The sequence below is a fragment of the Macrobrachium rosenbergii genome, chromosome 37, assembly GCF_040412425.1.
Source record: "Macrobrachium rosenbergii isolate ZJJX-2024 chromosome 37, ASM4041242v1, whole genome shotgun sequence".
NCBI lineage: Eukaryota > Metazoa > Arthropoda > Malacostraca > Decapoda > Palaemonidae > Macrobrachium > Macrobrachium rosenbergii.
The window spans coordinates 7,274,881-7,298,618 of record NC_089777.1 but is presented as its reverse complement, the minus strand read 5'-3'; the positions used below and the strand labels follow the sequence as shown (position 1 = coordinate 7,298,618).

At 37.8% G+C, this 23,738-nt stretch overlaps 1 protein-coding gene and 1 long non-coding RNA gene across 10 annotated transcripts in view; one reads left to right on the top strand and one right to left on the bottom strand.

Annotated features, from left to right (window-relative positions):
- Positions 1-1,132: 1,132 nt before the first annotated feature.
- On the top strand, positions 1,133-14,448 carry LOC136825290 (uncharacterized). Of its 2 annotated transcripts, none has more exons than XR_010849281.1 (3): positions 1,133-1,312; positions 12,971-13,154; positions 13,820-14,448. It is a non-coding gene; the product is annotated as an uncharacterized lncRNA (long non-coding RNA). The 2 variants fall into 2 exon arrangements; XR_010849280.1 differs by lacking the exon at positions 1,133-1,312 and adding an exon at positions 11,374-11,511.
- The window catches only part of spir (spire type actin nucleation factor), a 506,323-nt gene continuing 490,975 nt past the window's right edge, over positions 8,391-23,738 (bottom strand). Inside the window, exons 10-19 of one of the 8 annotated variants that reach the window (XM_067081380.1) lie at positions 20,197-20,294; positions 19,909-20,044; positions 19,449-19,663; positions 18,621-18,860; positions 18,323-18,448; positions 17,345-17,437; positions 16,297-16,472; positions 15,529-15,600; positions 14,885-14,959; positions 12,976-13,183 (exon numbers count right to left, since the gene is read on the bottom strand). In XM_067081380.1, coding sequence (XP_066937481.1) covers positions 12,976-13,183; positions 14,885-14,959; positions 15,529-15,600; positions 16,297-16,472; positions 17,345-17,437; positions 18,323-18,448; positions 18,621-18,860; positions 19,449-19,663; positions 19,909-20,044; positions 20,197-20,294 — 1,439 coding nt within the window. Of the gene's footprint in view, positions 13,184-14,884; positions 14,960-15,528; positions 15,601-16,296; positions 16,473-17,344; positions 17,438-18,322; positions 18,449-18,620; positions 18,861-19,448; positions 19,664-19,908; positions 20,045-20,196; positions 20,295-23,738 lie in introns of all 8 variants that reach the window. The other 7 variants (XM_067081384.1, XM_067081381.1, XM_067081382.1 and 4 more) reach the window with 7 other exon arrangements.

The following is a 23,738-nucleotide window of genomic DNA, read 5'->3' as shown; positions in this document are numbered from 1 at the left end:
ATAGCCAATCCAGGCAAACAATTTTCAGCTTGACTATTCCAGGCCAAGTGGATATTTTTCTGTAGCTGGGGCCCTGATCCAAAAACTGCCTTTATCCCATGAGCAACAGACTTCTACTTCTCATGTGTACATAGACAAAGCTGCTGGTCTTAGAAATCAAGGGAATGAGCTGTGCTTTCGATCGCTAGTTGTGGCTCCCACAGGGGGTTAGTGCCATCAGTGCACCTCATAGCGCACCATAGGCATTACGTAAGGTTCTTTGCAGAGTCCCCTCTCCCCTAACTGCAACCCCTTCCATTCCCTTTACTATACTTCCCTTCATATCCTTTTTCTTCTATCTTACTCTCCACTCTTTCTCAACAAGTGTTTCATAGTGCAACTGTGAGGGCTTCCTCCTGTAAAAAGGTTTCAAAGGTGCCTTTGAAACCTTTTTACCCTAAATTTCCCTTTCAGATCTAAATGACCTCATGGCTCCCAGTGTTGCCCTTTGCCTTAAATTTCATACTCCTTTCCAATTCACTAGTTGTGGCAGGCCAAATTCTTATAGTGGCAATTTCCTCATGTTCCTTTTCTAATTATCCTTTTCCACATCTCAATCATCTTCGTGAGACAGAGCCATTTGTGTATATAGCCTATATCCATTGCATGTTTGTTTTGGCATGGATATTTCAGTTGCATCTATATTTCCTTTTTTACAGTAGCTTCTTGACAGTTCCACCTATTGTTTAAATCTCAACCACTGTCAAGTCTCCAAGAGCTTCGCTGGACCGCTGTACCACTATATTGTAACCCCTAGACCTCCTTCCTTAATTGCAGTTTTGGCTTACTATGATCGATGGTTTTGTACAAGTTTCATATTTTTTCATAGCAACCCACCAATCATATGTTGAATTCCCACATTCCAACAACTTGTTCTCACTGTTATGGAGCCAGTCTGTACAAATAATAGTATTGGTTCCTACTAAGAAGTCCAGGGTGGCATGTACTGCTAGTTCCCTTAGGGATCAGGAAGCTTGTATATGGAGTCATGGAGGTCAATATGATTGATGAATTGGCATGAAGAACTGTAACAAAAATGAATTTATAAGAAAAGCTGTTTAACTCTTTTATGATAGAGAAATTTAATTTTTCAGTGGCTCAAGAATTGTTTAAGAAGCCCCTCAGTCCATGAAGTTTTCATCCACCAAATTATATGTTGTTGTTGTAGTTGTTGAAATGTTAAATTCCTTCCCAGGGAGATATTGAAATTGAGGATGCTGATAAAGCACCAAAAGCTGCAACTTCAAAGACCAGATCAAGTATACCAGTTCATGTTAGTGTTTTTTCTCTCTTAAAAACTCGTTGTTAGTACAGTTGGAACTTCAGAAATTTAAGCGAAAATGCAATGCATTACTACCCTAATACTATCCTTGCTTTTTAATACATTTTTATCCATTTACGTATTTATTAATTTATTTTTCCTTTTTTAGTAAGTGGGGTCTCTCTGTATTTCCCTTTACTTCCTCTTACTTCTTCCTAATGAACATCATATATTCTTTGGAAGCTTGAACTTCAAGTCAATGGCCCTTGTGGACTTGTTCCATATGGATAGGTTTTATCTACTTTAATAATAATAATAATGACAGGTTTTGTTGAATAATGAATAGGCAAATTGCAAATTCAAAGATTAAACCAACTTTTTTATGATGTTGATACTAAGAAGAATGGATATATGGATTGAAAATTTGATTAGAAGTTGCCAGGTTACAATGGTTAACTGTTTGTTATTCTTGTTTGGTATCTGAATGAATGTTTTGATCTGTATTTTATAACTCTAGTGTTGGATGTTTTACCTTTTGTTACTGTATGTTCTTTTAGTACTTTATTTTCATTTTATATATATTTTTTAAAGATTTTTTTTTAATATTTAGTTTATTATTTTCCATGGAATTATTTGGTGATTGCATTGCTTGATTATTATTTCCCATGCTGCTACTTGCAGTGCAGTATTTTTGTTAGCACCTATTTTGTATGTAAAATTTGTGGAGGCATTGTGAAACCCCATACTTTCAGTTCTAATTTGCTTCTCTTGTAAAGTACCCGCTCAACGGGTTCCCTATGATGAACCTCACGTTTTCTAAGGTGCTTTCACAGCTGACCCGAGGTCGCGGTACTCAGCCTTATTATCATTATGTAATTGTACTTTTATTACCTGTTCATTTGCCCTTATACATAGTACAGTATATGTGTCAGAGTATTTTTTGTGTCTAATCAACTATTGTTAATCATCCTGTTATCTATAGGTACGTTTTGTGTAGAGAAATAATTTTGACCTCGGGTCACTTGTAAATTTTGTACTGATGTCTGCATATACACCGACATCCGCAAGCCGCTATATAAGAGGGTCGCTTCCTCAATAAACTAGCAGTACTTGTGTACCTGCTCTTTCCTTCGCACCCTCTCACAGTGGTGACCCCCGGAGTGGTTCCCGGAGCCATTAACGGACCCAAACGGTGATTTAGTCTTGGCCTGATGAACCACCCCACACCCCTAACAGACTAAAGCACGGTTTACACGCTACGATAAATTGTAGCGATTTATTGTAATGAAAAGGTTGTTACAATTTGTCGTTACGTGTAAACAGAAGATTGTAGTGATAACGATCTCCTGTTTACACGTAACGACAAATTGTAACAACCTTTTCATTACAATAAATCGCTACAATTTATCGTAGCGTGTAAACCGTGCTTAACTACGGCGCTCTAACAAAGCGTTCGGGCGTTACCGACCCTCGTCGGCAAATTACAGGCGTCATTAGCGGACCCACACGGCACACTCCCAAGCGTGTATTCTCGGAGGCAGATGTCTCCCTCACGCAACCCCCTCTCGAGCCCTCCATGCCAAAACCCACACACTCCTCCACGCCGGTACCCGCTCCCCGCGCGATGCCCCTCCTGACGGACCAACTGAGGGCTGCCCTCAGCATAAAACTGCCACCGTTCACCCATCAGAACCCGGTGTCTTGGCTCTACAGGGTCGAGGGGCAATTCAGGGTGGCAGGCCTGACTGACGAGGTGTTGAAGGCGGACATCGCTATCAATGCCCTACCGGAGGAGATATACAGAAAGGTCGCCCTGTGGGTGACGTCCACCACAAGCCCTGCCACCTTCCAAGAATTAAAGGCCTCTCTCGTCGAGACCCGCACCAGTAGGTTTCTACGTCTGCGACACTGTCTCCAGCAGGATGATGCTGATCGACACTGGGGCAATGCGGTCAGTGTTCCCACCTTCCAGAGAGGACCGCAGACGCCCGCCGGACCTGGCTGCCTCCCTGACAGCCGCCAATGGGTCCCCCATCCTCTCCTACTGGCAGTCGACGTCGACCGCAAACGCCTGCTTGACACCGAGTCCTGCCAGTCCCTGCCCCTGTCGCCGGGCCCCAGGGTGCCCACAGTCTGTTCCGTTGCTCCCCACCAATACGCCTGCCTCCTGAAGGAATTCCCAGAGGTATTCAGACCCGAGCTTCGTCAGGTCCCCGGGGCCCCCGCTAAACACAGGATATATCATCACATCAAGACAAGGGGCCCACTGACGCACGCAAAGTTCGGAAGGCTTCCCCCACAGCGCCTTCAGGAGGCCAAGAAGGCCTTCGCCAAAATGGAGCATATGGGCATATGCAGGAAGGCCCCCAGCCCATGGGCCTCCCCCCTTCACATGGTGCAGGAAACGGATGGCTCCTGGAGACCATGCGGTGACTACAGGCGGCTCAACCTCGCTACAGAACCGGACCACTACCCTCTACCAAACATACAAGACCTTACGGCCTCCTTCCATGGGGCCAAAATATTTTCAAAACTTGATCTTTTAAAATCATATTTCCAGGTACCAGTAGCTGCAGAGGACATCCCCAAAACTGCCATCATCACGCCCTTCGGGTCCTACGTCTTCGCCTTCTCCACCTGCGGCCTGAGGAATGCAAGGGCGACCTTCCAGAGACTGATGGACAGCATCCTGGGGGACCTGAACTTCTGCGCCTGGTACGTCAATGATATCCTAATTTTTTCCAGGTCCCACAAAGAACACCTTCAGCACATCTGGAAGGTCCTGCAGCACCTGCAGGAGAATGGCTTCATCGTCAGGTTTGACAAGTGCACCTTGGCGTCGATAGGGTTGACTTCCTGGGCCACGAGATATCCCCGGGAGGCGTCCGCCCAGTTGCATCGAAAGTCGAGGCCATCATCAGGTTCCCCACCCCTACCTCTGTCCAGGGCATACAAGAATCCCTTGGGATGCTCAACGACTACAGGAGGTTCATCCCTGGGGTCGCGCACACCATGGCCCCCCGACGGAGATCCTCAAGGGTCATCCGAAGACCTTAGTGTGGGGCCCCGACCAGCAACGGGCCTTCTTCCTGACGAAGGCCGCCCTCGCCAAGGCAACAGCCTTAGCCCACCAGGACCCCAGCGCCCCCCTCCAGCTAACAACGGACGCCAGCAACATCGCCTGTGGGGCCGTCCTGGAGCAGGTCGTCAACGGAGCCCCTCAGCCCATCGCCTTCTTCAGCAGGAAGCTCAGCCCCACCGAGTCCCGCTACAGCACCTTCGACAGGGAACTCTTCGCGGTGTACCAGGCGGTACGCCACTTCAAATTACTCCTGGAGGGTACGCCCTTCACAATTTGGGGGGACCACCAGCCGCTGGTCCACGCCTTCACAAAGCTGGGGGATGCATGGTCCTCCAGGCAGCAGCGACACCCCGCAGCCATCGTGGAGTTCACCTGCACCATCAAGTACCTCCCAGGCAGGAAGAACCCAGTAGCCGACGCCCTCTCGAGGATCGAAATCAATGCAGTGCAGCTCAGGATCGACTGTGAGGACCTCGCCCGGGAACAGGCTGCCGACCCAGAGATTCCAGCTTACCGCACCGCCATCACATCGCTGAAGTGGAAGGACGTGCCCCTCGCCCCTGGGGGGCCAACACTGCTGAGCGACGTAAGCACTGGCCACCCCCGCCCACTGGTGCCCGCCTCCCGTCGTTGGCTGGTCTTCGACATCATCCACAGACTGTCCCACCCCTCCGGCAGGACGACAGCCAAGCTGCTGGCGGAGAAGTTCGTCTGGCACGGCATACGGAAGGATGCAACGGCCTGGGCAAGGCAGTGCATACAGTGCCAGGCCAGCAAAGTAGGGCGGCACACCGAATCGGGGTGGGCGACTTTCCCCAGCCGGGGAGACATTTCGGGCACATCCACGTCGACGTAGTGGGTCCTATTCCCCCATCAGGAGGAGTCAGATACCTTCTAACAGTCGTCGACCACTCCACCAGGTGGCCTGAAGTGATGCCCATGGAAGAAGCCACCCCCAGTGTGTTTGCTGAGGCCCTCCTCTCCAGCTGGATCAGCCGGTTCGGTGTCTTGGACCATATAACCACGGACAGGGGCCCAGCCTTCCTGTCCGAGCTGTGGACCGTCCTGGCACGCCTGCTGGGCACCACTCACCACAGCACCACCGCCTACAACCCCGCAGCCAATGGAATGGTGGAGAGGTTCCACAGGTCCCTGAAGGCGTTCCTCATGGCTCATTGCACTGCCGACAACTGGAAGTACCAGCTGCCCTGGGTCCTCCTTGGGCTGAGGACTGCCCCCAGAGCCAACGGCAACCCGTCCGCATCAGAAAAGGTTTATGGGGAGTCCCTCGTAGTCCCAGGCAAACTCATCACGGAGGACCGGGACAACCTAACAACACAGAGGCTCCGCGACAGGGTTGGGAAGTTCGCCCCCTGCTGGCGGACATATACCAACAGGACGTCCCCCTTCATGCCTCCCGGTCTACCCTCTGCCACCCACGTCTTCATCAGGAACGATGCCGTACGCCCACCCTTAACCAGGCCCTACAGGGGGCCTTTCCTCATACTGGAGAGAAACAAAAAGGCATTCCGGGTGGCCATCCACGGGAAGGATGACTGGGTGTCGGTAGACCGCCTCAAGCCCGCATTCCTGGAGGAAGAGGTCAGGGGCACTTCCCAAAGTCCCCAGCGGGAAGCGGCACCCCCTCAGCCCGCCCCACCCACAAGAAGACCTTGTGGGCGCCCCTAGAAGGCCCCGGGCCTGGCCAGGAGAGCAACCCATCACTTCCATCTGCAGGGCACCGGAGAAGTTGAACGCACCCCCCAGCTGACATCGAGAAGGCGCGGCCCTCTCCGCCGCCCAAGCAGATACCTGCTTTGATCAGACGTTGCCTACGTCTTGTTGGGGGGGAGTATTGTAAAGTCCCCGCTCAACGGGTTCTCTATGATGAACCTCTCATTTTCTACGGTGCCTTCACAGCTGACCCGAGGTCGTGGTACTCAACCTTATTATCATTATGTAATTGTACATTTATTACCTGTTCATTTGCCCTTATACATAGTACAGTATATGTGTCAGAGTATTTTTTGTCTAATCAGCTATTGTTAATCATCCTGTTATCTATATGTACCTGTCCTGTTTTGTGTAGAGAAATAGTTTTGACCTCGGGTCACTTGTAAATTTTGTACTGATGTCCACGTATACACCGACATCCGCACGCCGCTTTCTAAGCGGGTCGCTTCCTCAATAAATTAGCAGTACTTGTCTACCTGCTCTTTCTTTCGCACCCTCTCACACTCTTATGACCATAGCTGTCTTATCTTGTAGTTTTTAGTTATGTTGTATATGTATCTTGTAGTAGTTTTAGTTATGTTGTCTACATAGAATGGAATTTCACCAGGCATTAACTGCAGTTGACTCTCAGTGGTGATTCCATTGCACTGCCCATTTGCTAGATCCACAGCATGCATATTTTCTGTCCTTATTTAATTTTTGTTGTGTGCCTATGTTAGCATAATTTTTGCATTAAAGAAGTTTGGTTGCATATTTCTCAGATCTGTTTTGACCTAGAAATTTAAGTTTTAAAGCAAGATTTCATTGAGTATAATCTCTATTACAGTACTTTGTTTTTCTTGCTGGGGATTTAGATTTTGCTATCTTGTGTGTTATATCTTCTCTGAAGTCTAATATAGTCTTTTATGTGTAAGTTCATATTCATTTTTGGGTAGTATAAAATAGTACCGTTTAAACTAAAACTATTCATTGTTAGATTTTGTTACTTTCACAGTGTTGTTTATAGTTTTAAGTATCAGATAGCTTGCTAACTGGTTTTTGGTGTTGTTTCAACCAACTAGTTGCTTTCTTTAATTTGTCAAAGTAACTCATTTTGTTGGCTATTTGAATTTGAAAGTTGAGGGGCCATGCTGCTGAAACTCAGCCTCCTTCATGTTATACGAGTGATCATAATCGTAGTCTAAATGGCAAAGGGATTGTTCACCAAAGATTAATCTAGATAAATGAATGAAAAAAGTTGTTGTTTTTGATGTGAGGAAGGCTGGCTGATATAGTTTAGAACTACCTAGTGCCAAGTTATAAATCTTGTCTGGGTTATTGTTCTTTGAAGTGCCCCACCCAGCAGCAATTTGTTAGGAACCTAAGGGGGGGCCAGATGCTGTGGTGCTGCTCTTACTCTGAACAGAATGAGAGTTGATGAGATTTAGGATGCATTCAGGTTGTATTTCCTCCACATGCTCATTAACATTGTGGTTGCAGTTTACTAGGCACAAACATTATAGTCTAATGCAGTCTCCATATTTGAATTCTTCCAGAGCTCTTTTGCCATCCTGGCAGGATAGCATTGATGAGCTGAACTGTGTTCTTCATTTGCCATAGGTAGCACCTTTGATGGCAACTGTCATCCACAAGCTTACAGGCTGTACAGTACTTTTTGATACTCTTTTGAATGCCCATGAATTCTCTTTAGAATAAAAATGGCTATGAGTTTCATGTCTTCAGTGTTTGAAACCAAAGCAAAGATGATACAGTTTTTAGCAGCCATGAATTCTGGTACATTCTTCTATTCCCAGAAGAGGCTCATCTCATTCCCAATCAAAACTTGCTTGGCATTGTAACCACTCTTGATGTGTTTTATCATCTTGTAGGCCTCTCTCACTGTACCATTTCTGGAATAATAAGGCAATCAATCTAGTTGGGTGTTCTGTCATACCAGTGTCAGATCTCGTATAGGTAGTAGTTTTATTCACATCATCTCATTTCAGCATTGGTGTTCTTACTGACCTTGGCTTAAGAAGTGTTGCATGAAAACTAGTACAGACTGTATTTTTAAGGAAGATAGCATCAGTATTTAGGCTTATATGAAAATCTGTATGATAACTGTATGTCATATTTACACCATTCTTTTGTAGACTTTCACTTAGATCATATATTGCAGCTGGGAAATATATTTTTGTAATATCCTTTACATAGCTTTTAGCTTTCAGTTCTATAAAAATTTGTTTATAAAATTTTCTAATTGTAATGCTTGTGATAGAACAAATGAAGCCATTGTTTACTTTATGACATAACACTTTATTTATACTTAAATCCAAACCAGTCTATAATATTTACAATGACTATATTCACTTTTACTTTGTACACATTTTAGGGACTGGAAGTAAAAAAAAAAAAAAATCACAAAAATAAGTAATACTAGGAGAACTGACTAAGAGAAAGTTTTAACAATTTAAAGTTAGGGGAAACTTTCTCTGAAGATGCTTCAAGTATATTTAGATTAAACTCAGTAAGGCAAAAACATAGAAGCCCAAACATATTATGCCTTTTTTGACCAAATACTGTGGGGACAGCAAGAATAAGAGAAACAGTAACTCCTTATAACTTTGTAGGGTTTTTATCAAGTATCAAAATCCTTGCACATGGACAGAAGTTGGCCAAAATATTTTTAAATTTCAAAGTCCTAGCTCAGATTGAATCAAAGATTAATGAATTATGATGACAGTTTGAATGCTGTTGCCAAAGCTACATTTAATTATAAGAATAAAAAGCATATAAATAACAGTAGCAAGCATTTTGCCTACCACTTGGTTACTGGTAACCTGCAAAAACCTTTGCTAGTCGCTAAACACAAGAAAACAAGAATTCTGTTCATTATAAAAATCCCACAAATGACATAAAGATAATGCCAAGTATGCTGCCACATAGTGTATCAAGTCAAAGTACACAACAATAAATTTTAACCAGTTAAAACATGAAAATCAATTCCCTTAAGTTTTCTGCAAATTACAAGTAATACATATGTAAGTACAGTACCAACATAAGCAAAATACTTAGTACAGAAAGCCAATTTACACATCTTACAGTACTCATCCAAAATATCCTGACCATATATAAAAATTTTATGCAAAACAAAGCTATCAAAACAGATTCAAAATTGTTAATTTTATTTCCAATTTTCTATTGTTAAAATTATGCCTTGAAGCTGTATATGAACATATATTACAGCACTAAGATTTTAAAATAAACCAAATTAAAAGTAGACTGTACATATATCACAGATACTGAAAAATGGTAACCAGAAATAAATTTCCTAGAACTAATCTTTTCAGTCTATCAAAAATTATGTTTATTAATGGGGATTTTTGAAATTATCAGTAGGGTTCATAATAACGAGCATTCTACAGTATTATGGTAACAAAATTATTTTTAAACAAAAATACTGTCATATCATAATATAGTAAAGTACTGTACAGTATTCCCAAGCTCAAGCCCAATTTAAAATAAATTTCAGCAAACTGCAGCTGAATTGTTAATGATAAGCTGCATGATTAAAAACAGGCTAATGGAATAACAGAATTATTAAAAACTTTCTAGCTATACACAGGCGTAATTTTTTAAGACAAAAGAAAAAATGCAAACTTCTCTGTTCAGTTTATAATTTACCATTATCACAGACATTTAGTACTGTACTTGAGTTTGGACAATTTCAGCAATCAACAGTCTTCAAAAGCTGTACCTCAAAGCCATAACTAATCAAAACATGAACATATCAGTAACCCATTTTAATTTTTTGTTCAGAGGTCTGGTTAAACAAATCATTTATAACTAACTAACTAATCTGATGTTTACTTGTACTTTTGATTGAAATAAACAGGCTTTTATCAGTTTAAATCATGAAATAGCAATGAAATTAACAGTATGGCTAAAACATCATGTGATAATATTTTTGATAACAAAACTATAGTAAGTTTTATATGGACTTGAAACTGGGAACACAGTTGTTTTAAAGAGTTTGTGCCTTCTGTAATGTAAAAGAAGAAAAAGTAACTGTACAAAGATGAAAAAGCTAACTTGGAGCAACAAAACTACGAATTCAAGTCCTGAGGTAATATACAAGCTATAATATGAAAATTAAACCAAAAAGTATACAATGTTGGTATAAGTTGTTAAAAAAGCATAATTATCATAGGCAAACACACTTTGCATAAGATGAAACAAAAATGAAAAGCTGGGATAAATAAAGGTAGTTTCAAGATTTACACGTAATTAGTGAAATTATACTGTACCTTTCAGGTTTTTGTATGAACATATTTTAATACTAGATATATACAAGAAACAAAATTAAATTTTATATATAACTTTGTACACACACAAGAAACATACTTTGAGCTTTTGAAAAGCTCATTTTCAAATACATTAAATATTTATCTGTTTCTGTAGATGTAAGGCAATTTATTTTTAATATAAAAACTGAGTAAAAAACAAATCAGCAGTAAACCTGTACCACAAACAAAACACTGTGTAATCTCAAAACATATATCAATAAAAATAAGGTTATTTTTCTCTATGTCTAATCCACCTGAAAGATTTCATTGAAATATATTCTCTCCTGAAATAACTGAGTTATCACATAAGTTAGAACTTTTAATTAACAAACATAACACTCCTGTCATTTAATATGAAGTGTAATCTTTGTCAGTTCCTTGCTACAATGACAGAGGAAAGACAACAGTAAACAACATTGTACCAGAGCCTTTCATATCCTTGTAGTTTCACAGAAAAGCTTATAATTTATCTCCTCAAAAGAAAAGTGGCAAAATAACTAAGGCACTGCTGTTGTTTCCAATTCAAATAAAATAAAATACAGCACATCTGCAGGAACAGTAAATGTCATTGAAAAATAAGGAATGCAAATTAGGAATGATATGCTCTTTGTGTAAATGTTTCATGTTCAGATGTTTATAATAATACCTAAAGCATAAATCTGCTATATCTTAATAGAGTTGAGTTTTGAAACTAAATGCATTTCATACACCTAATAGTATATCTATGCTTTGCATAAATACATTTGAAATACTGGGTACTGTTAATGACAGTTATAGTACAGTACAATAGCAATTATTTGATAGATTCAGGTGAGTATTGCATTATTTTGGCAGTTACTGCCACACTGTTCATTTTCCTATTATTTCAACAGAGAAAGATATAGACAAGTTTAAGATATGCAAACATCTGACTTCAATATGAAGTCAAGTTACTTGGATAAGGGCTATTATCTACCTACTGTACAAAATGGAGAACTGCCCGACTAGCTCTCCAGCACTCCTCTTCCTTCGAGTCTCGTCTATTATCTTACTCTAGACAAATTGCTGGAAACCTTAAGGAAACTACAATGGTATGTTTTCATTCCAAATTATTAAGAAATATATAATTACCTTATGTAGAGTTGGGAGTCTTCCCATTGGCTAAATGAGCAATGAACCCTGGAAAAACAATGTTAATAATCTAATTGGCACAAGTGAAAAATGAATAACAAAAAGACAAATTTATATATTTGGATATGATTATGAAAATGTTTTGATAAAAAAAATCGGGTAAAATCATCATATTTGCATAAATGAATTACACGAGAATATACGTACATAGCTATTGATTTTATAGTTTTTCTGGGGTTCTGCTAAAAAAGCCTTAAAGCCACAATCCAGTGGAACAAAAACAGCTACCTTTCTTAATTATTTTATCCCTCTGACATTACTCCTTTGCTCTCCTGTGTACATCAAAGATTATACAGACAATTTACTGATATAACATAAATTTCTAACAGCACTGAGTATAGACACAATTCAGTGAACTTCAAACTGCATTTACATTCACCTTAACTCATATATATATTTCATAATTTTATTTAAGCAAATCAAGCTTGTGATAGAATACTCATTATCACTTATGAATTCAAATTAACTACAAACTTCTCATCTCCACTGACAGCTCCAGAGACCTTGGTTGAAAAACAAAGTTGATAAGTATATACAGCAATACTCAAACATCAGTCTGCATTATGAACATCACTTGAGTTGAAGATATTTTATCAACATTTAACCTTTACCACTTCTAACTTGAGAAGTATCACATTTCAGAAACACATGAATCACAGGGTTACAAGCAAGACAAGATCAGAAATTATATACAAACATTACATTGATCCCTCAGTACAAGAAACAGTTTACCAATATAAAGATAGACGATTGAAAGAGTTGTATTGCTATGTCGAAAATAGAGGACCATACTAAAACTAAGTCAAAATAATTGCTAGGGCAAGTACGTAAGAATGGACATTACTTGAAAAAAAAAGACACAAACCTAGAAACACTAAAGTATAGATGTATTTAGATCTGACATGCTAGTTAGTAATGCACTAGTTGTGCCCTCAGTAAGAGAAAGTATCTAGATATGTGCAGTGGAAAGACAATAGTGTAAGTTATGTGGTACAACATACACTGACAGTAAAAATCTAAATATACTTTGCTATATAACTGGGTTCTGATGTAGAATACCGTGAATAGTATACATGACATAGTTATATATCTTAGGAGAAAAGCAGTGGTTGGTTCTACAAGCTGCTAAAACAATGAAGCAATGAGATAAAAAGATAAGCTGGTTTGGAGCTGTTATGTGAAAACTGAAGCTTTAAATTTTCTATGTTGTAATAGTCAAGGGAAAATACAAAATTTTGCTTTACCTTAAATTATATTCTGGCCACATGGATTTCAAAGTCAACTTCTTAAATAATTGTAATATTGTGTTACACACTATACACATTTGCTGGTTTAAAAGAAACTATTTGTTTACTTCAGTTTCATTAATGGTAAACGGGGTTCAAGTTGAGATGCAGATGATGACGCGGAGACTCATGCTGAGCTGAAGTTCCACTGGCTTGTTGTTCCCTTCGCACTCTGATAGACACAAGAATGTGTAGCACCATGGCTTTGCAGTCCCCACAAACAGTCATGAGTTCCCCTCTTAAACGATCTTCAGCTTGTGAGTTCTTTGATCGCTGCTTTTGTTTTCTGTAAGAAAATTATAAGGGTGAGCTTGACAATTTTGGGATCTGGCAACTATAATATCCAAAGTTAGATATTTTTTAAATAAAATTTTAAAATAAAAAGTACTTACTAAAACCAAATTCTATCTGATTGCATAGGCATAAATAGTACTGAACATTTTTTTCTGGAATCCTAGAAGTAATGTCATGCCAATTTAATGCAAAGAAAAAATCTGAGAACATTATTAGTTACTACAAATAATTTTAAGAAATAATTTACAATGCCTTCAAAATTAGTCCTCTTCACATTTGCCCATTTATTGTAATATTGCATACTATTTCTGACTGTATAGGCATGTAAAAGGCCCCTGTCCAATTTCATTAGGTAGTATTAAAAAACTTGTGTACTGTATTCCATTGCCAGCTCAGGCTGTCCTAGCTTAGTTTTGTCGATCCCATACAATACATTTGCTGTACTTTAAAGAGTTTACATTGGATGTTTGCAGCAGCCAGATGTTAGAGACCTAGCCTAACCTACTGTCTGAAAAATTTTATAAAAATTTTTTTCTTGTTATAATTATTCAGTAATATATAATTTATAACTTGAGTTATAAAACTATGTTCTTCTATCTATATGAGGATTAATATCTTTTATTCACAGGTGTTATATAGACAGTTAATTCCCAAGATGTGCATAAGTGTACAAGAAGCACCCTACACTAAATGCACATTAACAAGAAATTTTTTTTTGCTTTCTATAAGAAGAAATGCACGACTACAGACTAGTTCGTTATTAAGATGACTAATATTTTTGTATCTAGTTACTAAAAAGTGTGTTGGCTAATTGGAACTCAGTTGTTTGTAATAAAATAATTTTTTTATGAGTACAAACAATGCATCTACAAACAGAATGTGCAAGAGGTACTTTGAAATGAATGACATTTTCTTAACCTTGCATTTCCTGATTAACTCTCGACTTACTCAGTGTTATACATAGCAAGGTTTTTTGCAAAATTAATGAATTAAAACTTGGTTTAGTGTAAAAGATTATAAATAGAATTATTAGATAAAATAATGAGTGATATTCTCCCCTCAGCAGTATTAATGCTATATGCAAATGTGCAGCCTATTGGAGGCAGTAATTTTTTTTTATTACTGGTGTAAGTGTGAAATGCAAAACAATATAGTCATTATGTAAGGAGTGGGTATAATGCAGAAATTTTACCAATCCTTTGTAGGTTAGTTACCTGGGGCAAGTAGGGATGTTGAAATAGATGTTTTTAAAACTTATTTGTGTTTGAATACTGCTTTTGAAACAGCACCTTTGTTGATCTAAAGTCAAGAGCCCAGTCAATATTTTGTTTTTAATATCTCAGAACATCTAGTGTTAATTTTAATGGGAATTCCTTTTTTAACTAAAGATATCCACAATAATAATGTCCAGGTAAATAATGCTGAAATATTATAGAACTTAAGGAGTCTATAACAACTGGAAAAACAAGTATGGTAGCCTACCAAGTACCTCAAATTTACATACACACAAGAAAGCCATGTTTATCTGCATTTTGGGGTAAAATGGTTTTTATATGCCATCAAATAGTAGTTTATTTCAGTCATTTATTTTTGTAAGCTGACTACACAGGACATGGTCATGTCAAAAGGAATATATCAAAGAAAACTAAAGCATTACAGTACTGTATCTGGAAAAGAAAAGCATTCCACTTACAATTCCATTGTTAATTCCTTCTCAATAGCACGGCATTCACTTATTGCTAATGTCCTCGCCCGATACAGCTGTTTCCTTTTAAGATGCACAGAAATCAGGAACTTTTTAAAAGTGAAAGCATGCAAGTAAAAAAAAAAATGCAGTTTCTCATTGAAACAGGCATGCATTAAAAGAAAAAATGAAAAACTGGTTAATGGAGTACATCATGCTAGGGCACCTTAAAAGGCATACATAAGAAAAATCCTATACAAAATATTTTCTATATTAAAACAAACTGAAAGCATATTAAATAATCTGTTAATGCAAGCAAGCAATAGTGAAGGAGCTGGTGTGATCATATAACTATTAAAATATGAAACTTGTCATAACTATTAAAATATGAAACTTAACTATATTCAATTTATAATCAGTTTTAGTACAATATGAGCTAAAAGCTGACTGGATAAAAGGTCAAGGTAGACATATGAAAGAGTAAACTGTCTACAGAAAAAACATGTGTAAATAAATACAGTAATAAAAGAAACATGATTAACAGAAAAAACATGTGTAAATAAATATAGTAAGAAAAGTAAAATGATTGAGATAACTTTTGGTAAAAGGGGAAAACAAAAAAATAGTAATGGCCATTGCTTAAACATACATACTTTCTGAAATCTGTTGGAAGAGATCTTCTTTTGTGGTTGTAAACTGAATGACGGTGCTGCAGCATGGAACGTCTAAACATCCAAGTAGTACATGTATACCCATTAGCAGCATAGCGTTTTTAATGACATAGCATGTGATTTTAACTAAAGGAAGCATTGTGATTTTATTTATAAAACAATCATGCAATGCAAAGCACAAGGAAAACCCACTGAGAAGCTACAAAAAATGACAACATAAATGACAGCCTCATTTAAAAGGAATGGACAAAAAGGAAATCATTGCAAAAAAAAAAAAAGGATGGTTTTTAAAGGACACAGGTAATTTAATTACAAAAGGAATAAAATTCTAAACTTCACTTTAAAAGAATTAAATTTAAAGATAAATGCACATACAGATAATGAGAATTTCACAGATGCAGTAGTAATCATAACACAGAAAGGAAACATAAACTGACAAAATCTTGAGCTTGGTAAATATGCTTATTTCTCAAAATTACATTTATTTTTTTTTAATTTTCTTTTAATAATTTGTTCTCACATGCCAATATGTATCTCAATAATCTATTCTCGCATGCCAATGCATAATTTTAAATTTCTAAGTAGCTGTAAATCTTAAATGACAGTATCTGAAGGTTTTCCAAATGCACTTAATACCACATTAAAATAAGCATTAAAAGCAAGCATCATGCAAATCCACTACAGTAATGATGAAAAGTTCTCCAAATTCAAGGAAAACTGTCTATTATAAATAGTGCAATGGCCACATACTTCTTAATGGCTTCATTAACATATGGAGCTGGAGGTTGCGTAGGAAGGGACTGTGGGCCATCCGCAGAACGAGGAAGTGTTGGTGAGGATGGAGCTGAACCAACACTACCACTGACACTGCTCCGCCTTTCAATAGCTCCACTGCTACTTGTGTTTGTACCCGGTAGAGGCAGGTCCTATGAACACACACACAAAAAAAAATAATTTTAGAATTTATTGGTATGCTAATCCTGGAAACAAAGATTAAGTAGTCACCAGTGGCATGAATAAACCTGCATTTAAGACTAGAGAATGGAGAACTTTTGAAATATTCTGAAGGTCTGGTTTCTCTAAACCATGACCAAAAGCAACAGTTTTATTGTACTTCAAAGATGATACACTGTGTATGTTTCCAGTTTGAATTTTCTCTTTCAACATGATATATTCATCTTAATATTTTCACAAAGATAAAAAGCTCTTATATTTTATTTTAAAAAATCTTTCCCAAAGGGGACATGCAAAGATCTGAAGGCAAAAGAAAATTCCAACCCAACAGGAGGGGAGGAAACACATGCATCCTCCATACTTCAATTGTGGAAATACAGCAGAAGTATACACGTGCAAAAGCTGAATTGAAATACAATGGCTCTCCAGGAGATAAACGCTGTATTCATACTGTATAATAATGTTGTAACTATAGTGAAAAGCGTGGCTTACTCTCATAAGGATCTACAGACTCACAGCAGCAATGTCATATTTGATTGTCAAGTGAATGTATATTGATAAAAGCAGAGTACAATACAGGTACAGTATTTCTACTTTTGTACTACAAAGACATTATTTTTATGCACTGTATAGCTAAAGTCCAATGGAATAATGACAGTATATTTTCAAGTCTTGACATATCATCAGTGATATCCAGTACTATATGTAAACTCTTTTGGGGGGAATAAGCAAGAACAAAAAGCCGGGATTGGAAAACTAATGAATGAAGGAGGTTCTGCCAAATCAAGGCAAAAGCTTTGGATGAAAAATGTAAGCTTCATGAGCTTAGCTTCCTGAATTGTACCTGAGACAGGATGTGATCAATTCCATTGTGCATGTGATTCTCCTCATGCTCTGTTACCTGAATACGCTTAGCGATGTGTTCAGAGAAGTTAAACTGTAAAAAAAGTGTCCCTTTTTATTTTGAACATTCCCAAACAGTTACTAAACACATTACACGCATTGGTTCTTACACTGCCAAACAAAAGTTCATTGCACTGTATTATCTAATGTCATAAAACTGAGGAGGATTGGAAGGAAAACTCCAGATATTTTGGCAGACTTTGCAGTAACTTGAGCAAGTATTTCAGTGCTCCTTGCAAGTATTGTACATAATAAGCACCGCAGGAAATTGATGGTTAAATGTGTTACCTTCCACGCTTACTGTATTTATTCGAATACATATAAACGTAAAAAACAATTTCACTGTAAATAAAATACTCTGACATACTGAATGTACTGGAGAGAATATCTGTGTTGAAAAGTGATGCCATAATCATTCTCAACTTTCATTGAATTAATAATCCTCAAACATCACAGTGATGATCCTCTTTCAATGCTACAACATTCTTTTCAAGCTTTTAGAGTAATTCCTACACTGAGATTACAGTGAACACAGTTGTTACTGTTATGTTGCTTTTACAGCATGGTTTCCAAACGAATATCCTTTCCCTATACTTTATGTCACTAAAAATTTTAAAACCAGCATGATATTTACTTTTAGTTATCCTGGACTTGGAGAGGTGGTTTGATGAATGGGTCCAAGATCATACTTTTGATAATGATAATTACTCCTAGCCTACTGCTGGCACAGAATTGTTAAGCTAAAAAAAAACTGTGATAGCAGATACCTGCAGCTCTACAAATAGAAAAGTATTTGATAGCCTAATCGAATGTTGCAATGCAGTTAAAAATATTCCAATTTGTAAAAAAAAAATCAATAAAAACTTTAAAAGTGCAATACAACTGTAAAATAACTTAGTGGCTGTCTAATTCAACTTACTGTAAGTCTTGAAAGTATAGACCTAGGTAGCGATATACTATCGTCTTCCTCATCCCGAGGAGATAATGCCTGAGGGGTTAACATCTGTACTGGGATATTTGAAAAGTGTTCGGTTGGTATTCGCATCTGAAAATGTATAAACTAATTAGTTGGAATTCTTGTAGCAGATCCTAAAAAAAATATACTAATCTAAATCAGATTTGAATGTCTTATTGCTCAACACACTTTACAGTACCTGTAAACGGCACTTATGTCACAATCTAGATAACTGGTAAGAAGATGCATCAACAAGGCTTACTTTTGTGGCGCACTTTTTACAGACAATTCTTTTGCAAAGTCTGCATTCTATTCCTCTTGGACCAAAGAAACCGAATCTGGTTTTCATGCAGAGGAAACAGATCTTCCCCTTGGCCATGTCCTCCTTGATGGTTAAGTCGAGAGGGAGCGCTTCTAGGTCTGCTTTAGTAAGAACATTACGGATGTGGACCACCTCCTCCAAGGTGAGAGCTAAGCAGTCAAGCCGTGAGGAAAAATGTGCCTGGAACATGAGTAGCATGTTTAAAATCTGTACATTAAATAAGAAAATGCACTGAAATCACCTTATTCAAAGTCACTGGAAACAGATGCATATACAAAGGACCATGTTGTAACCATGACATACGAATCCAACATAAAAGTCTCAATATCTTAATACACTTTATAATCTAAACTAAAAACTTTTAGTAGAAAAAAAAAAAAAACAAATCACATGACTAATAGTTTCTATTGACCTGCCTGTGTTTTATACAATATTCGAGGAAACACTAATCCATGTTAGTAAAAAGAAGAATGTCTGTTTATTAAAATACTTGCAAAGTATTATAATGTTTGCATATGACAAGTATGATTGTAATGCAAAACTTTTCTTGAATCTACATCTGTTTTGATAAATAGAAACTTGCACAAATACTAAACAATAAGCACATTTCAGTTAACATTAGGAAATTCTTCAAATGTCTCTATTGTTTCATATGGACGTTTTTCGATGATACAGTAACAGACAGCCTAATGAATGTCAATAATGAGCAGCTTTTACCCAGCATTTAATATTCTCTCATCTGCAGCTTGTCCTGCTCGTTACACTTACTGATGACAGGAAATCTCGCTGTGTCTGTGAAGTTGATGCAATGAAGTCTTGGTGTGCAGGTGAAGTGGGTGCAGAAACGTTTGTAGACTGGGGCATAGAAGAGGGTGGGGTGATGGACTCTGATGAAGGTCGTGGTTGGGAGGGAGTTTCACACAAGGTGATGGAATGACGCCGTTCGGGTGTGCCTGCATTGCCGTATTTTGCCAAATCAAAAGCTAGGGATGGAGAAATAAAAGACCTTCAAATAGAATTGCCAATAAATAAAGAGGATCATATTTGCATTGGAAACATAACATTAGCTCAATGTAATGAAAAAAATATCTGCATGTGAAACTATTCCCATAAGCACAAAATACAAATCAATATGTTATCAACATTTACATCCATGAACCAAAAAGTGAATTTTTTTTTGAAATACTCTTCAAGAGTAAGTAAAAAAAAAAAAACTTGGACAACATACCCATACGTGACCATGGTGAGGTGGGTGTTGATTCAGGCGACTCAGGACCTGGACTGCCAACTGAATGCACACTGAAATTGTGAGTCAGCCTTGGACTGGACGGGGGAATGTCACTTAGATCATCCTCCTCCTCATCCTGCAAAATATGAAAGGAATTTATTAATGAATGAAAAATACGTGATTCCACAACTGACAAGTCATTTAAGATCCTGCAGTATACTACGAAAGTTACACTGGAAAATAATAAATATTGGTTACAAAACGGAGAAAACGTGTCTAATTCCTCACCTCTACAGATAGATTGAACCTTGGGGCCTGTATCAGTTTCCTCTTTGGTTTAGGCGTTGGGTCGTTCAAGACCAGAGGAGAGCGCGAGGTCTCAACCACTGTACAGAAAAAGAAAGAAAGAGAAATTAGTTAATGATCTCAACACCACCTAGAACATAAAATAAAATGTACAAACAAAATATTGTAGGGAGTCACCGTGAAAATGACTAACATACAGAATAATCGAGTTCAGTGGATAAGATATCTGGAAAAGAAGAAATGAAGCACATTAAAACTCAGGTAAGTGCAGAACTGGATAAGGACCAAAAATACAGACGGCGGTTACTTCCACAAGCGATGACTATTTACTTTTGCATATCTATCAGCTTCGTATGTAGCAATCTGCGTGCTGGGAGAGTCGACAAGAAGGTAAAAAATGAGGTTGAACAGAGTTATCTACAAAATTACCGTAGAATGAAGCCGCGAAAAACGTGTGAGTTCTGTACCCATGGATGTGAAGAGATGATATCTAAGGAAGAGTATGTAAGTTTTGGAAAGCGCTTTTAACAACCGCCCCCCTCTCTCTCTCTCTCTCTCTCTCTCTCTCTCTCTCTCTCTCTCTCTCTCTCTCTCTCTCTCTCTCTCTCACAGTACACGTAACTTAAAATCGATCTCCTCTTTCAGTCGTAAATATCTTTGTATATTTTCAGCGTTAAACTCGACTACAAAAGTCATTTCTGCCAAATGGACAATTTTTTTTCTCTGCTCTTAAGGCGTTCAAATAAGATTTTTATATATAAATATAATATTTTTATATACCCACGGTTATTACAAACCTTGAAACAGTGTTTAATTATGTACGAGTGAACGCACATAGACTTTTATTAAAGGAATATTTGGGTGCAAACGGGGTCAACCCGCAGATACAGTTCTAAAACAAAGCTGACGACTTGGGTGTTACTGATGAGGAAATATTCCAAAATCTGACGCATAACAACCCGTTTTTTTTTCCAAGAAAATCCTCTATACATATTAAATATATACAGAACGCAAATTAACTCATGAAATAACCAACCATTATATTCCGTAGAGAAAAGCGACAGCGATAATATTAATAACATAAACGACGGCGATAATATGGATAACATAAAAAGAGTACATTACACCCAGTATTACTTCCACAACAATAACAAACCGTGTTTTGCAAATCGGCAGTGAACGAATCTCCACTACCAGAACAAAGGTTGACAGACACACGACCAACAACAATACACCTGCAATAGTGTTGCGAGAGGAGAAGAACTTGTATAAATGACCTACATTGACTACACGGTTTGCGAAACACGATTCAGGTGCCTGCCGGAGTCTATTAATAGCGTTATTTTTAGCTATTTTTACCATTTTCGCTTCCTGTAAATACCATTAGGTCGACGTGAGTCAAAGTTCCTCGTTTTCTATTTTTCTCTTGCCACTCAAACTCACACACATTATATATATACATATATATACATATACATATATTACACATGAAAAGATGGTTTTGTTTCATAGGTTTCGCGAGGCGATAACCACGTTTATTTTTGTTCATTCATGAACACAGGGAAAGATTTACCAGTAATATATAAATCTACGGAAAACACAATCGTTATTTCATTTAATCGACTGGGTTCGCGCGTTCAGAGCAAAAGAAAAAAAATTATTACGAACTATCTTCAATTTCGAACATATTTATGATCCCATATATATTAATCGTCCTTCGTTCCTCAAATATTTAATACAGAACACCTTAACAAAGGCCAAAGACAAGCAAAAAGTTAATTTGTAAGTCCTACCCGAAGAACAAGCAATCATCATTAACTTCGTGGAATAGCTTGCAAATGTTCGCCCAGTATTTACTGCAACTATGTTATACATCATCAAAATAAAAACGAGCTGCAAGCTGTTTCAGATTTGTCTGAAAAGTTGGCGTAAAGGCCAACAATAAACCAACGCTGATAGAACAAAAAAACATGAATTTCATAATCTGTTTTTTTTTTATTTAAACTAAAAGACCTAATAAAAAGTAGTATATTTAACTGGTGACAATCCTGTCTATTGTAACGGATGTGAAAAACTGTTATGACTGTGAAAAACTGCTTACTCCTGTTTAGAATACCCTTTTTTAAAATGACATTTTCCTTTACATTAAATTTCATGTTCTCATTACTCTGTCTTGTTTGTGTATCCACTGGTTCTTAGCCACGTAAAATAAATCTAATCCTTCGGGCCAGCCCTTAGAGAGCTGTTAATCAGTTCAGTGGTCTGGTTAAACTGAAGCATACTTAACTTTTGCAAATTATGAATGCGAAAACGACGAGGTCGTGCCATTTTTCTTCGGTAGCCGAAAGGGTTCTAATCACGGTAAAAGTGATCAATATGACTATGCTTTCTCCCCTGTCGTGGTTCCCACAAAGTAAAGGAAGGAAAAGTCAATCAAGGAATCGTCATCGGATATTTCCTGTCATACTCTGAGCCGTAAACTTTTTCTTCCTCCCCCTCCTATTATCGTCTTCGGCGGCAGTGATGAAGCGATAACTGAGATATTTCCCGAAAGCTTAAAAATTCTCTCACGCTAATATATATATATATATATATATATATATATATATATATATATATATATATATATATATATATATATATATATATATATATATATATATATATATATATATATATATATATATATATATATATATATATATATATATATATATATATATATATATATATATATATATATATATATATATATATATATACACATACATAATACACGAAAGAATTAATTATTTTATGAATAGAAATGGAAAACTCTATTGCGTATTTTCTTAAGCATCATAAGCTCCCAAAACACCTCGGTGAAATATTCAAGAATTTACCAACGCCTTTCTGTGTTTGGTCGGAAAACAACGCGGAGAAAAAAAAAAAAAAAGCCAAGGCACAGATTTCATACTTTTTTCATTAAAACGTAAAAATCCTTTTCTTTGACAAAGGAAATTTTAACTCGTTCTTTTCCTTAAGAAAGAAAATCTTGACTTCAAAAGGGAAGTGGGTAGAACAGAGAAGGATTCTCTTTATCAGTTTCAATTTCAAAGGCAGAGGATCGAATACGGTTCAAGATGGACTCTTACCCTTTTCAAATAATCTCCTCTATTTGGGGTATTCTGTCGCTCGCTTCTTGCCCTGAGAATCCGCTCTGTCTCAATCTTCAAAGGACGATCGATGACTACAAGTCGCTTTCATTCGTACATGTTCGTCAAATAACACACACACACTCTTTCTCTCTCTCTCTCTCTCGACCATTACCTTTTCGAATCACTTCTGTGCACATTGCTTGTGATGTAACTGCAGTGTTACACAAACAGGCTCGAGCTCTCAGCCACCATCATATCCTAAGATAGCAACCAGTTCCCCAAGAAAACAACAACAGCGAAAGGAAAGTCGAAATTCCCGTCGTACGTAAACGAAACATACCACTAGCGAAACAACGAAAAAACTCCAGCGAGCTAGCGTGTTTGAAC